The sequence below is a fragment of the Bactrocera latifrons genome, unplaced genomic scaffold (assembly GCF_001853355.1).
Source record: "Bactrocera latifrons isolate USDA-ARS-PBARC rearing strain unplaced genomic scaffold, ASM185335v1 scaffold_89, whole genome shotgun sequence".
NCBI classification, from domain to species: Eukaryota; Metazoa; Arthropoda; class Insecta; order Diptera; family Tephritidae; genus Bactrocera; species Bactrocera latifrons.
In genome coordinates, this window is record NW_017537589.1 from 227,381 (window position 1) to 242,418 (window position 15,038).

Consider the following 15,038-nt stretch of genomic DNA (forward strand, 5'->3'; position numbering starts at 1 on the left):
TATTCTTTGTATAAAGTGCGCTCCAAAGTATACAGCACTCTTTGAATCTAGCGACCCCTGAGTATGTTTGTGTTATCGGTGTAAAAATGAGCTTCGAACAAAGAGTCAACATTAAATTTTGTTTTAAATTTGTTAAAACTTTTACCGAAATGTTTCAATTGATGAAACAAGTTTTTGGCGATGATTGCTTATCCCGTAGCAGAGTGCACGAATCAAAATCCGTGATCACCGGAAATTCCATCGAAACTGTGCGTGAATTCGTCAAAAATCAGCCGAAATCATCATTGAAAATCATGGAAATGGAATTGACCGAATATTTGGGCTTATATGAAAGGAGTGTGAACGGTTTGTTCCGCACAAATTGACTGATGACGCTTGTGATTACCAAATTCGTGAAACTATGTTGATGGACTCTAAAATGAAATTGACTGCCTTTTTATCATTTGTTGCAATCGCTGCCGTACAAATTGAAAAATCGGACCCCGATCCTTGTACGGAAAACTTTTTATTTGACGAGATATCTTCACGAAATTCGGAACAGATTCTTCTTTTATATAACTGTGTAATCTACGAAAAAATTGTTCAGAATGGGTTACTGCCATACAAATTGAATGAGTAGACTCAAGTTCTTGTAATATATATTTTGTATTTGTATATGCAAGTGTATGATAGCTTTGTTGCAAAATTCTTATTGTTTTCTATATTATCGGTCATTCAACTTCCGATTTACCATAAACATTGAAGAGCTTACCCTATAAACTGGCGCTGATGCTTAACGAGCAACACCTCTAGAATGTTGTCCTGAATTTTCAAGTAGATCGGAGTAATAATTTCGGAGATACAGTCTTGAGAATTGGTGCGCTCAAGGCTAGCTAAAGTATGTGCACGAAAAAAATTGGTCGAACGCATAACGTTATAAAACTTATGTTTATTAATTAATTTCGGAAATATTTATACAAGTTATAGTTTATATGTAGATTTAAACGAATTCAAGGTATAATATTGAGGATATTTTCTTATAAGCGAATAATCATAATTTATACTTAACATCCTTCATAAGCGCTTGCACAGAATCCTTATTGAAGTCTTTAGTGACGTTTCGCCACTTATTTCTAAATTGCCTCTCATTTTTAACTGTATGTTGCGTCTTTAACAGTTTCGCTTTAATAATGGCCCAATAAGTCTCAATCGGCCTGAGCACTGGGCAATTCTGAGGGTTCACCTCTTTGGGAGCAACGACCACTCTATTGTGTTGGTACCACTCAGGCCAAAAGAGTACTGGATCCTTATGAAGCTTAATTAAAAGCAAAATACGTTTCTGTAAGCACTCATTAACATAAATTTCTTGATTTATTGTTCCATAGCCTATAAAAGGTTCACTTTTAAAGTCACACTGGCAAATGGCCGGCCATACTAGAATTTTTTTTTTTGGGAATTTGCCAATTTTTTTATTTTTATATTTATCAGAAACATTTCCCCTTTTGTTTGCTTTTGTTTTGTCGCCCTCAAATTTGTTGAAAGTCGGATTGTACATAGGATTCATAGTCCATTACAACGCAGTTAAAATTAGGCATGAACTTTTCATATAATTGTCGAGCACGTCGTTTTGCCAAAACATGTTGGTTATCATTGCGGTTTGGTGCGTACTTTCTGAACATATGAAGGTGACATTTGCAGTTTTTTAGCGACATCTCGTACTGAAAGTCCAGGATTTCGTTTCAAATAGGTCAACGCTATTTTTGCTATAAGTGGAGATTCAAATCCGTATTGTCTACCACTAAGGGCTTTTCTATTCAATGATAAAGAGTCACTGTATTTCTTAAGAACGCAAGATACCGAAGGTTTTGCAATTTTTTATTTTTTGGCGATGTCGCTGTGAAACATGCTTGTATTTTCCAGTTTTTTGCGCAAAACCGATTCGCGAACGTGTATATTCCTTGCTGACAAATATTACACTGACCATATTTTCGTAAAAAATATAATGCAATTATATAGATAATGTAGTAAACTTTGCGTATAGATAATGTAGTAAATTTGAAAGCTGTGCGGGTTTCTATCTGACCAGTTTTTTTCGACCACATACTTTAGGTTGTTTGGCAAGATTTCTCGAGAGCTACTCAACCGATCTACATGAAATTTTTCGTTTTACCTTTATAATTTTTTTTTTTTTCAAAAATTTCAGAATTTCTTTGTTAATAGTGTAAGTTTGTAACAATGAAAAATTTTTAATAAAATATTTCATTTTTTCCATGAGAAAAAAATGTTTGATAAAAGTCTGTTTCGTCTGAGGAAACCAAACCTATGTAACCCCGTGAAAGCTCAAAATGGAAGGAAAAAGATTATTTGAAGGCTTTAAAAGCGTGTTGTGAGACCATTACAAATATTTCCATATTTTCATTCAAAAAAAAAAAAAACTGCTCAGACCATGTCGTAGTGCTTCACTAAATGTTGTCATATCTTCTTATATTAAAGTTTTTAAAACATATTACAGTGAAATATTAAATTTACATTAAATCAGCTACTTTTTCTCGGTCATTAAAATTCCAACACATATCACACTAATAATACGTGAGTCCAAAAATATTAATTTACCCAATGATATCAAAAAAGTATTCAAAAATATAGATTTATTTTTCGAAATCATGCAAAACACAAAACTAAATGCAAAATTTCGAAACGTGCGCAAAAGTCAACAAAGAAATTAAAATTGGATTGGAATTTAGTAAAAATGATACATATACATGGCATACTTTTAGGTAAATGTAAAGCAACATGCACGGAAATGTACGTGTGCGGAACCGGATATGCCGGCTCGGAAACACACATAAACCGTTTGTGTGAAGTAAATATATTTAATTAAAATGTTTGTTAGACAAATCAATTATTGAATATTATGAAATTAAAATAGCTAAAAAAAATGGATAATAAAGTAATAACTTGTAATATTGGTCACGGCAAACAGCATATGTAATTAAAGCGGAAAAACACGCTAAATTATTGAAGCCACGTTAATAAGTGTCTATGCTAAAAAAAAAATATATATACCGATATATATATACATATATGACAAATAAGCAGAACAAACAGCGCTAAATGCTTTTAGGGCTTATAAGTATAATTACATTTAAAATTTGCAAAAAACTAACAAGGAAAAAAAGTTAAAGTAAATAAGAAAACCGAAAATATTTGCGTGAAATATTCATGAAAACTTTGTTGTTGACTGAAGCTCATCGAAAGTGAAATGCATTCCATTTTCATGATACAGAAACAAAAGCAAAAAGTAAAATTTAAAATTTGGCATAAAAAACCAGTGATGCAGTGCATAAAACAATATAGAAATATTCAATATATGTCAGCCCTGCAGTAAAAAAATGTTGGCGCAAGACTCACTTAGCGCTGAAGTACTGGTACTTGTTGTGGTCTAGTTATAGTTAACCCGCAAAAATTACTTGGACTAGTACTATTTGCTACTAATTGTGATGTAGTTACATTGCTTTGTGACATTACTTCGATATACAATCACAATTGGTACTAGTTGTGGTCTAGTTACATATACAACTAGTTAGATATACAATCACCATTGGTACTAGTTGTAGTCTAGTTATAGCTAATCAGCAAATTTCAAACACAATATGGTTGTTTTGTGTCATTACTTCGACTAGTACTAATTGGTACTAGTTGCTCTCTAGTTATAGCTATTTCTCAAAATTTCAGACGCAAGATGGTTGCTTTGTGTCATTACTTGGACTAGTACTATTTAGTACTTGGTACTAGTACTATTTAGTACTAGTCACGGACTAGTTACAGCTAACCAGCAAATTTGCAGACGCAATATGTTTACTTTGTGTCATTGCTTCGATATACAACCACACTTAGTACTAGTTGTAAACTAGTCTCAATGTAACTTAAGCCATCCACATATAAGGTTAAGTTTGACATCTCTTCCATCACTTTCTGCCTAGGACCACTCATAACTTTGAGCACACAGCGAATTTTTTACTGCAGGCATGCTGACATAGTTAAATGAGGAATACAACAAAAAATACCAAGGACGCCTAAGCTACAACGTTCAAACCATAAAAAAAAAATATTTAAAAAAAATTAAATTTATCTGTAAATAACTCACAAACATCAATCGCATCATTAATATATGCATACACACAAATCCTTATACAAGTATGCATGCATGAGTATTTGTGTTAACTGTTCATTTGGCGCGCTGTCATTGCATATGCCAACACAAAACATATACATATACACCAAAGCGCACCAGATACGAGTATATATATAAAATATGTATATGTATGTACGTTAACATCAAATAGTTATAGTCATAACTTATGCCTAGTTTTAGTTGTTGTAAATAATGTTTGTATTTGTAAAGTATGACAAAGTATTACCAATATAATGATTAATGCGAAAAAGTGCGGTGGAAAAAATTTATAAAACAACAAAATATAAAAAGTAAACTAAAAATATGCAAAATTTAAATGATGAAATGAAATAAAAATAAATAAAAAATTATGAAAAATTGCATTTGCTTTCAGCGATGTAACTGAGCGGGGTGAGTAGAAGTTTTGTGGCAATTATGAAATATAACACAGCAAAATATATACTATACTTCAAGGCCTTACTTTCAAACTTTGTTAACAAAAAGGGCTTCTAAGTAAGGTTTCAGTGGAGAAAATTTCCAACTTCGAATCGAACTCAATGTTGCCGATTATGAAGATAATATGGAGTTAACTTTAGAAGATCCCATTTAAGTGCGGGCAATTTTGAAAAAAAAAAATTGCCGAAAACAAAATCGAAATTGTGCTGCCATGAATACGAACTCTAGCAAATAGCATACTATACGTATTGTCAATAATGAATACAGAACCCAACGACGATATAGAACAACAGGTTGACCAGACTACGGACGCAACTAATTTCAGACAGACAAAGATTTCAAACCGTCTTCCTGTGAATGGGGTACTTGGAGTCAAATTATCACTAGGAGTCGGGTCGGAACACTGCACACTATACCAAAATAGGATGCCTACTAATAACTGCAGTCTTGCATAGCGAGACCAGTAAGCTCCTGGTTGAGGAACACACTCCTCTCCAAGCAGTTTCTGCTGGGATATCTCCGCCTTCTAGGAACATTAAGATGTCATTCTTTCACACGCACTGGCCTCCATTAACAGTTTCACCGCCTCCTAGACAATTGAACCGCCACCCATAGCAGACGAAGAGCTCAAGTTGTCCCGAGAATCTAGAGTAACACTTGCCCAACTTCGTTCTGGATAATGAAGCAGGTTAGACTCCTGCCTTAGCATAATTGACCCCGAAATACCATAAATAAGTTCTACGTGCAATTAGTCTCCGGCTTGGCTTTAACTACCTTTTTACATGCCCACCGCACCCAACTCATCCAACATACCTCTCACTACGGTCCAATCACGTAGAAACAGCATGTTTCTGAGTCTTCCATTAGATGACTTCTATGAGAACGAAGGGTGGATCAGACAAACGCTACAACAAGAACAACACCAAGATAAACATGAAGCGCAAAAATTCAAGTCTTACGAAGAATCCCACGTCGAAATAAAAATAAATGAAGAATTTTGGTTTTGTCATATTTTGAAAGCTTATATATTAAAATAGGTTCCAAGAAAAGATTTTTCGAAATCCTAATTATTTTTAAAGTTCAAACGGACGACGAAAATTTAAAAGTTTTTTTTTCTCGATATCTCAAGGTCTAATCACTCGAAATACTTGCAATATTTTTAAGGGGTTACATGGGTTCACAGGTTTCAAAAAATCAATTTGTTTTGATTTTTTTTTGAAGTCGGTTAGCCAGATTTCTCGAGAACTACTCTACAGATCTTCATGAAATTTTACACAAGTCTTTGTGATACAATTCTTAAAGACTTGGACGAAGGATTTTTTTCGATTTTTCTTTTTCCTTTTGTTTTTCTTTGTCCACGTTCTAAGTTAAGATTTTATCTAAAACACATATTTACCCACTTTAGATGATCCTCTAAAGTGTTATTCTGTCAACGCGGGCGCATCTTTTTCCGAGGGGTCACCGGAAGTGGCATCGCAATGGCCGAGTATTTCCAAAATTTCTTTGTTATAGTGTATGTTTGTAACATTAAAAAAAAGTCCGAAAGTTTCCCAAGGAAACCCATGTAACCCCTTTAGTATCTCTCTATATCATATTCATCAATAAGAAATGAAAATTTCTTACTTGTAATATTAAAAAAAATCGCGAGAGTAAAAAAAAAAAGTAATGAAGAAAACTACCGTTACCTTTTTATTGATATTTTGTACGGTTTTGTTGAATCGTACGTTGGTGACATTTGTACAAATAAAGTCATTGTTTTATTTTTGAAGGATCCACAAGACTAGATATCGTGACAACGAGGACACATAAGCTTAAATATTTGAAAATGTTTTTTTTTGTTTGTTTTTGGTTTTCAAAAAGATACATACATATATTTTAAATTAAAAAGATCGATTTATTGTTATATGGATTTTCAAAACTCGAGCGAATTTCGGGCGTATAGACTAAAATACGTATTAGGTTACACTGAAACAAAATCAAATATAACTTACAACAACAACAGTTATTTTAGTTAGTATATGTAAATTGGCTACGATTTGAAATTGGTATATGTAGTTTTGAAAAATACGTAGCCATTATCAAGGTATTCGAAAATCTGAAGTTTAAATTTATTTAGAGCGATTATTATATTCCTAGAACTCACTATAGGAACGTACTTCGTAGCACTATAAAAAGATAGGAAAGAAAAGATGAAACAATATAAGAACACACAAATAACAGTGGACTTCAGGATGTAGTTAAGTATAGCAACTTGTTATGCGATTTCGACAAGAGATGCAAAAACAAAAACAAACACAGTGAATGTCGAATTTCAATGCATTGTTGCAACAAACGGCAAGAATATAGCAGATGGCGGTTGATGGCATTGGCAAAACAATATAGACAGACAAAGCGCAGATGGAAAATTTAGATATACCATAGTTAGAGTAAACTTACATAGCTATAAACACAAATATACAAAAGTACGCCCGCTTTTTACTGCAATCTTAACAAAAACTGTGTCTGCTTTCAAAATGCAATAAAAACTATGCAAATTTGTAGAAAGAATGGCAAACAGCGTGTCTCAACTACAAACTCGCATCAAATTACAAGGAGCATAGTTTAAAGTTAGCATTGACAGGCCCACACACAGCCACACCTCTAAAGCAAACTCCTCCCACGCCCCACACCTCAGCAGAAATATAATAGGCAAAAGGAAGGCGAGCACAAACACACAGCGAAACGACAAAACATTCGGATGAGCAGAAGAAGTTTGTTGCCAGTCTGTTGACTTGCAGCCAGCAGGAAGCTACTGAAATGTCCTGCATGTCGTTTGTTTTGTGTTTATTGTGCTGACAAAGCAAGCAGAACAAACGCGTCACGCTTTATGCACTGTTAATGATTTAATGCAACTACTCATCCTCACCCCACCACTTTCCCTCATACTCATACATGAGCATATATACATACATACGTATCCATATATAACTTTGGTCTGTCCCTTAAGCGGCACATATGTAAGTGTCTGCGTTTGGCCACAAATGGCAGAGAGATTTAAAAATAATGTGGCAGCATTCGACAGCATCGCTCGGCTGTAACAACACTGGTCCGGAAGTCTGTCTGAGCAAGAGCAAATATTATGCATAAAACTATACATGCGACTACATATACTCGTACATATGTATATATAAAAGTATAAGTGAACATGTGTTGGCGCAAAGTTGTCAAATTTATACGAATGTTCATTAGCAGCGTAGGTAAAGCAAACTGCTTTCATTAATTTTTGTGGAAGCCGGAACATACAAGTATTTACCTCCCTATTTATAGTTTAAAATAAATTTAGTCTATGTTTAATTTCTCTATAGTGTGAAGCATTTATGCCATCTATACGAACCAGTTTTTGGTTTTATAATGCTTATAATGTCTAATTTTAGTCGATAAGTTTCGACTTTCATGTTATATTCCTATAATGAAATGGGAATAATGGGAACAGGGCTCCGTGTGACTTTTCCTATTCCCAAAAAAACAACCGGCTTCGAACGGGATTTCATTGCATTGTCGAATATATCTAAATCTCTTCTTGCATCCACTTTAGTCAGTCAGTCTGAAAAACTTTCTTCAGCAGAAGAGATGAAAAAACGAAACATGCTTTTCGAAAACATCGTATCGTAGAGTGTCGACCTCATCACATGGTTTTAATTTGAAGCAAAAACGGAGCAAATTTTGGTTTCACACCTGGAAGTTATACCGGATTTTTCCAGTATCACTCTCAGGAAGCTCCGATATTAATTATTAGAGAATTCTTTCAGCATTTCCACTGTTTTAAGTAAATTTTCAAAATAGCAGACGATAAACAAATGTTTGCATGCTGCACAAAATTAACTAAAACCGAAAAAATATTAGCATAAACCTTTGCTCATTCGTAGTAAGTGCTTTTCGCTACGAACAACTTGTTTGGTTTTGGCTCAGCTTAGAAAATACACCGAAGTAATTAATTGTTAATGGATTTCGGACTAATGGAGCCTAAGACCATTTATCAACAGAATAGATCTACAAATAGATGCATACTACAAGTATATTTTGAATCACCATTATGACAGATCCAAGCATAATTTGGCACACAAGGCGATCATTCGAAATATACATTCGACGAAGAAAACCCAAGCATTTTACAGAGTGGTTAATATAGCACAAAACTAAGGTTTACATAACAATAGAATACATAAAAAAGCAAAACAAAATTATTTGTTAAACAATTTCTTAGTAGTTTCTAGAACACCCCGTCCTCCTAATAACCTTGACTCTATGGCTAGAGTACAAACAAGCTTTGAAGATAATTTTCATTAATTTTTTCATTCTAAACTTTTAGGCCTTTTTTTTTTATCTTTTTGGTTATATAGTGCCTGCAGTTTTCAATTGGATTGAGATTTGGGCAGTTTCCTGGCCACTTGAGAAACTCAAAGCCATAAAAATTTTGTTGGCTTGTAACATGTAAGTTTTTCTAATGAATTAATGAAAAAATCTATTTCACTGTTTTTATGCTTTAGTTAGCGTTTTGACTCCAATGCGAGGGGGTGAATCATCCTAAAAATAAAATGTTTGAGTATGTTCGAACAGCTGTTCAATGGTTGGCAATACGCCTTCTTACAAAATTCGCAGATCCTTTAAGAATAATAAGCTGTCGGACCACAAATTTGGTTAAAGCCACCCACACAATAAAATAGTGCGCTTAACGGTCTCAAAAAACGCTCTCCTTTCCAATAACGCACTGTAGCATTTCCATCAGGTGCAAACAAATTGAAGTTTTATTTCCCCAGTCTGATGTAGTTCAAGTTTTGTGTGATGTTGCCTACTATAGCCGCTGCTTCTTCATTTGGGTAGTGAGAAGTGATTTTTTGGCTGCACGTCGTGCAAAATCCACGATTATTTAGGATATTTTGCATAGAACTTGGTTATTTTTACCCCAGACGTGACAAATAGGTTTTTAGCTTTAAATGTGATATACAGAAATTATTTTTACAACTTGTATACGAAGTTTGCCACGATACAAAGTAACACCGAGGAAGAAACACCAGCAACCCAAAAGGTTTATACATACTATATATTAAATATTAATGTGACGAGTTGAACCTGTCCGTATATGCGCAAACTGGTCCTTCAGTTCTTGGGATATCGCTAAGTAATTTTGTACGCGTCCTTTTCTACCCACGAAGATACTCATCTGATCACTATCATAAAATCAAGATTGTTAAAAAGTGTGTGAAAATATCAACAACTATGTTTAAGTAGCGGTTGTTACAATTCATCACAAGACTTCTCATGTTTTTACCTATAAGGTCAAAATCAGTTTAGTTGTCCTTAAGAAACAGAAAATCATGATACCTTGGCACGAGATCAGTGGATTGTATGCCGAAAAACACCGTTGGGACTGCAGACGACCTAAATGATATTCTAACCGCTGTTGTGATCCTCTCAAAAAGGTGATACTGCAGGTAAATGATTGGGTATATGGCTTATCACTTTAACAGGTATCTAGTCTAAAGTTTTCTCATGTTAACGGTCACACACCGAGTTAATACTCAGCATTCTTATTTGTGGAACTCTAAATTATAAGAGAAAGTTGAGGACTAATTTCATTAGCGCATTTATAGTTAGAAGATGAAGTCATGTGTGGAAGTTCACGAAAGTGAGAAAAGTTCTCTGATTCTCTGGGAGTGGCCAGAAGCGATTATTTTACATAATCACCATATATATAATTGTGAGAAGGCGGAACATTTTTACAGGCCAAAATTTACACACATTTTGGGGCAAACTCAACGATGGTATTTCATAAACTTTTGATTTCGAATGTAGGACCTAAAACATACAATATTTCCTGGAAGAGATTTTTTTGTTTAGATTTCAACTAAGGAGTCAGCCGGAATGCAGTGAAATTTTTAGCGGCGATTGTTGGAGATCGCCTGAATAAATATTTTTCTTCAAACATTTTATTGTTCTTCTTAAAATATGTATGAATATAATAACAAGAATTGCTTAAGCAACTTGAAAAGAATTATTTAGACATAATACCTAAGCTAAACTAGAGGAATAAATTTTAATTTCTAAGAAACTTTGCATAAACTTTGAATTTTCTTAAAATAATAATGTACGCTCGCTTTGTTCCTAACATACTAATGACTGAACATATATAATTATTCCAAGAAATTAATAAGAAGAAGGTATGACTAAACTAACTTGTAATTCCAATTACGAGATAAAAATTAACGAGGCTTTTTCTTCATACGCCCAATGATTATGCTGGCCCTCAATTCATTCAATACAAGCTCCTTTATGCACTATACTACGTTACTGAAGCAAGTTCTCCTTCCACTGCATTATAATAAATCAGCAATAAATAAATGCTTACGTTACTATCAGCTCACCTGCGCCCGTAACCGCTTAGCGTGAATTCAAATTTAAGCAACTTTACATTCCTTTATCTCATAAAAAAAAACGCATCTCTTTTTGTTGTTGTCAATTTTAACGCGCTTTTTACGTGCTCACCGCCGTCAGCCGACACAACGTGCGCCATTATAGCCACCTGCAGTTGCCTACTTAAGCTTCATCCACACATCAACATATATACATACAAACGCTCTTACCCGGGTACACGAAAAGCAGCGTATCTGTGAGTGCGACTATTAATCTTAATGTGCTTGCATGCCAATTTGCCAACACATATGCACACATACACACATAGTAGGCGAAAAAACGGAAAATATCTACAAGTGCAAACACACCGTAGTATGCAACACAATGCCAACAACACAGGGTAGAGGTAGGTATTATTATTGTGTAGGAAAAATTGTAAAAAACCACAAAATGTTCGCAAAGTGTTGGCTGGCGAGCAACTTCAGCTTGTAGTTCAATGATGTTTGGGGCATTGCAAGGTGCTTCCGCAATTTTTGCTAAGCAAAAGCTGTTTGGGTATGTTGGGTGTAGTGTTGCACTTTTCGGTGCTACTCGACGCCTTTGAGTAATGTGCACGAATTACTAACTCTTTCGACTTCCGCTGTAAGCAAGTATAAGCTCTCATGCCCATATTGCACTTGGCGCTGGTTGTAGCCTTAAATGGCTTGCGGCAGGCACAATGATACAACATTTGGCATTTCCGTTTTCACTTTGTACTTGCTAAAGGAGCAAGTTAAATTCGACTAAATAGATACCTTGAGTGGACTGGCGCACGCCATAGTAGCCAGAACAAGGAAATTGTTTTTAAAAGGCGACACTGTTAAAGAAGTGATACCGACATACATAGATATGCACTGGTTAGGTTTTGTTGAAGTAAACTTGCTGAAAATTTAACTAAATCACAGCGCTTTAATATTTCATCAGTTTATACAGTGGGTATACGCAACTTTTTGTCGAGAGGAGTAGTACACACGAGTAAATGTGTCAAAACTTTGAATGTTATTTACAAAAAAAACAAAAAAACAGGGGAAACAGAGGCCGCGTCCTCAGCGCCATGATTTCTACCCTTCAATTAATTTGATTTTTTTTTTTAAATATTACAAATTTCATATTTATATTTTTTGTTGCTTCTGGTGATACGAGATATATTTAAGAAATATTCATGCCAAATTTCAAATAAATCGACTAATTAGAACGTGAGATATTGTGGCTACCGCATCAAAAAAAAATGGAGTTTTGAGAAAAACGCGTTTAAAGTTTTACGTTAAGTTTCGGGCGGCGTAATAGATAGATAGATAGTTCGCTCAACCGGTCTAGTTGCCACGTCACTAAAATAGCTATAACGTTGAAAATAATTTGAGTCCTTTTTGCGAGATATTTTTGAATATCAAAACTATCGAATTTGGGGGAAAAAATTTCGATTTTTCGACTATAATACCCTCCTTAATAAGCCTTTTAACTTGTTATCCTGGTTATCTGTTGCTTAATAAAATTATTTAGATGTATTCACTTTACTAAAGGTAGAATTTGTACGATTTTGAAGCGAACACCGCCTAAATAAAAATATGTAATCTATAAATATTTCCAATATATAATTTGCGAAAGTATTGAATATCCGTAATAGCCGTCTCTCTTTTGTCATTGCATTCTTTAAATTTTTTTTATTTTTTATTTATGAAATAAATATAATAAAATAAAATTAAGGCTTTGTTATATAGAAATGATCAAAATGTATGTTTAGCCATACGAGAAAGAGATAACTTGAGCAAAAATTAAGATATTTTGTTGAAACTTCCTACACTTTTTTCTTAGAACCCAAGGAAAGTTGGTGTTATGGGTGAGTTGAATCGCTATTATTACACGCCCACTGATTAACGAAAACTTAAAAATTACTATAATTTAACTAAAAATGTCATTTGGTGGACGGTATCGTTTTGGAAGGAGGACTGTGGGATTGAAAAAATTTAAAAAGTGGTAGTGGCCCTTCCTCTAAGGGGTTAGGTGAGCATATTTCAGAAACTACTTAAGGGGTTACATGGGTGGTTTAAGGGTTTCCATAATTCGATTTTTTTTTTTTTACAACACCTCTAAAATATTGTCTCAAATTTTCAAAGTTGAACCGAGTAAAAGCTCCGGAGTTTCGAAGATACAGCCTTGAAAACCTGTTTTTTCTCGAGATTCATTAAATTTTACACAGTTCTTTAAGATACAATTGTTGAAGACTTTTTCTTTTTTCGATTACAACTATTTGATTATTGAATTTAATTTTTTGGATTTTTTAATTTTTTACTTTTTCTTTATTTTTTAAATGTCTGCCGAAAATCCAATTTGTTTTTCCTTCGTTCAAGTTTAAAGTTAAGGTTTTAACCAAAACAGGTTTTCGCCATTTTAGCCGATCCTATAAGGAGTTATCCTGCCAACCCGTGCGCAGTTTTTTTCTAATAGTCAGCGGAAATGACGTCGCAATGGCCGCGTTTAAAATATTTTTTTTCCAAAAATTTCAAAATTTCTTTGTTTGTAGTGTATATTTGTAAAATAATAAAATATTTCATATACATTTAAGATTATTATAATTTTTTTCATATTTTATATGAGAAAAAAAGTTGAAAAAAGGCTGTTTTTTACCAAAGAAACCCATGTAACCCCTTAACATATTTCAAACAAACTTGCTAAGAGGCAGTATTTTAAAAACTTTTTTGTTTGCCGTGAAAATTGGTTAAATCAGATGATGACCACGCCCCATCTAAAAATGCCACGCTGGCACTTTCACACATGTTCACAATTTCTTGTCACACTTCGCGCACACTTTGCGCATGTTCAAGTGCTCCGTCACAATGTCACACATTGTTTCACAGACTTTAACGCGACGCTGGTTTACGAAAAAATTTAGGCATTTTGGAACCAATCGTGATTTTACTTTTCTTAGGACTAAATTCTGTTTTCAATGGTTTTCACGGATCCTGCTGATATTTCAACGATGCCAGTAAGATCTCTGAATGTTAATCGTACATCTTGAAACACTAATTCCTTTATTTTATTGACGTGTGCATCACCAGTTAAATGTGATGATGTTGATGGCCGTGCTGGACGTCGTTCGTCATCAACGCATCCTCGGCCCTATTCGTATAATTTGAACCAATCAAAAGCATTTGCGCTCGACAGACAAACAACTATCACCGAAGGTCATTCCCAACATTGTGAATGTTTCGACAGAAGAAATTTGATTCATCGTAAAAATCGCCGAATGATTTTATGTACTTCAGCAAGACAAGCGTATCCTATCTTTCAAGATTATTATAAAGTGTCATTTGGCACAGATGTCGTGTACCAACATAAAAAAAAATATTTCGACGAATGGGTCTTAGTGCTAAATTTAAATTAAAAAGTATTTTTTGCCCACAGAGGATATATTAATAAAAGTGTTTCCTCATCCTTATCAATTTCTGTCTCACATGAGTATGAATAAAATATACCAACAACGCTAAAAATTTCAAAAAAGCCAAAAACATAGCGGCACATTTAATATTCTTATTATATTTGTTTTTGTGTTTTGTTAAGAAGAGCGGGGTATGTTGTTTATAATCCGCACACATACACGTATCGTAATCCACCAAATTGTCGAGCGACTCTGCATTGGCCACAGCATAGCATTGTTGAGGGCATTTAACTATTTACATTCTATTATGCCTTATTTATATTTCATTTGCAATTAAATATTTATTAGCAATTATTACTAATTCGTGTGTAAATTTGAAAGTAAATGCCAAAAACAAAAAAAGGAAAACAAAACAACAGTAAACGTTTAATACAAATAAATAAACAGGCATTTTAACCGTTATATGGGTCAATTACCGGGTGTTGAAGGGCATTGTGGCTAATTGTGGAGTATTAGCTTTAACAGTTGCAAACAAGTATAATTAATACTTAAGCCTATGGCTAAGTGATTATTTCACCGATTTTTATTCAAAGCGATATTTATTTATTTTAATTTTTTTTTTTT

At 33.9% G+C, this 15,038-nt stretch overlaps 1 protein-coding gene across 1 annotated transcript in view; it reads left to right on the forward strand.

The window, feature by feature from the left end:
- The window catches only part of LOC108977401 (neuronal growth regulator 1), a 52,559-nt gene extending 38,387 nt beyond the window's left edge, over window positions 1-14,172 (forward strand). Inside the window, exon 10 of the mRNA XM_018947068.1 lies at window positions 14,095-14,172. Within this exon, the coding sequence (XP_018802613.1) occupies window positions 14,095-14,172 (78 nt within the window). The remainder of the gene's footprint in view (window positions 1-14,094) is intronic.
- Window positions 14,173-15,038: the final 866 nt, after the last annotated feature.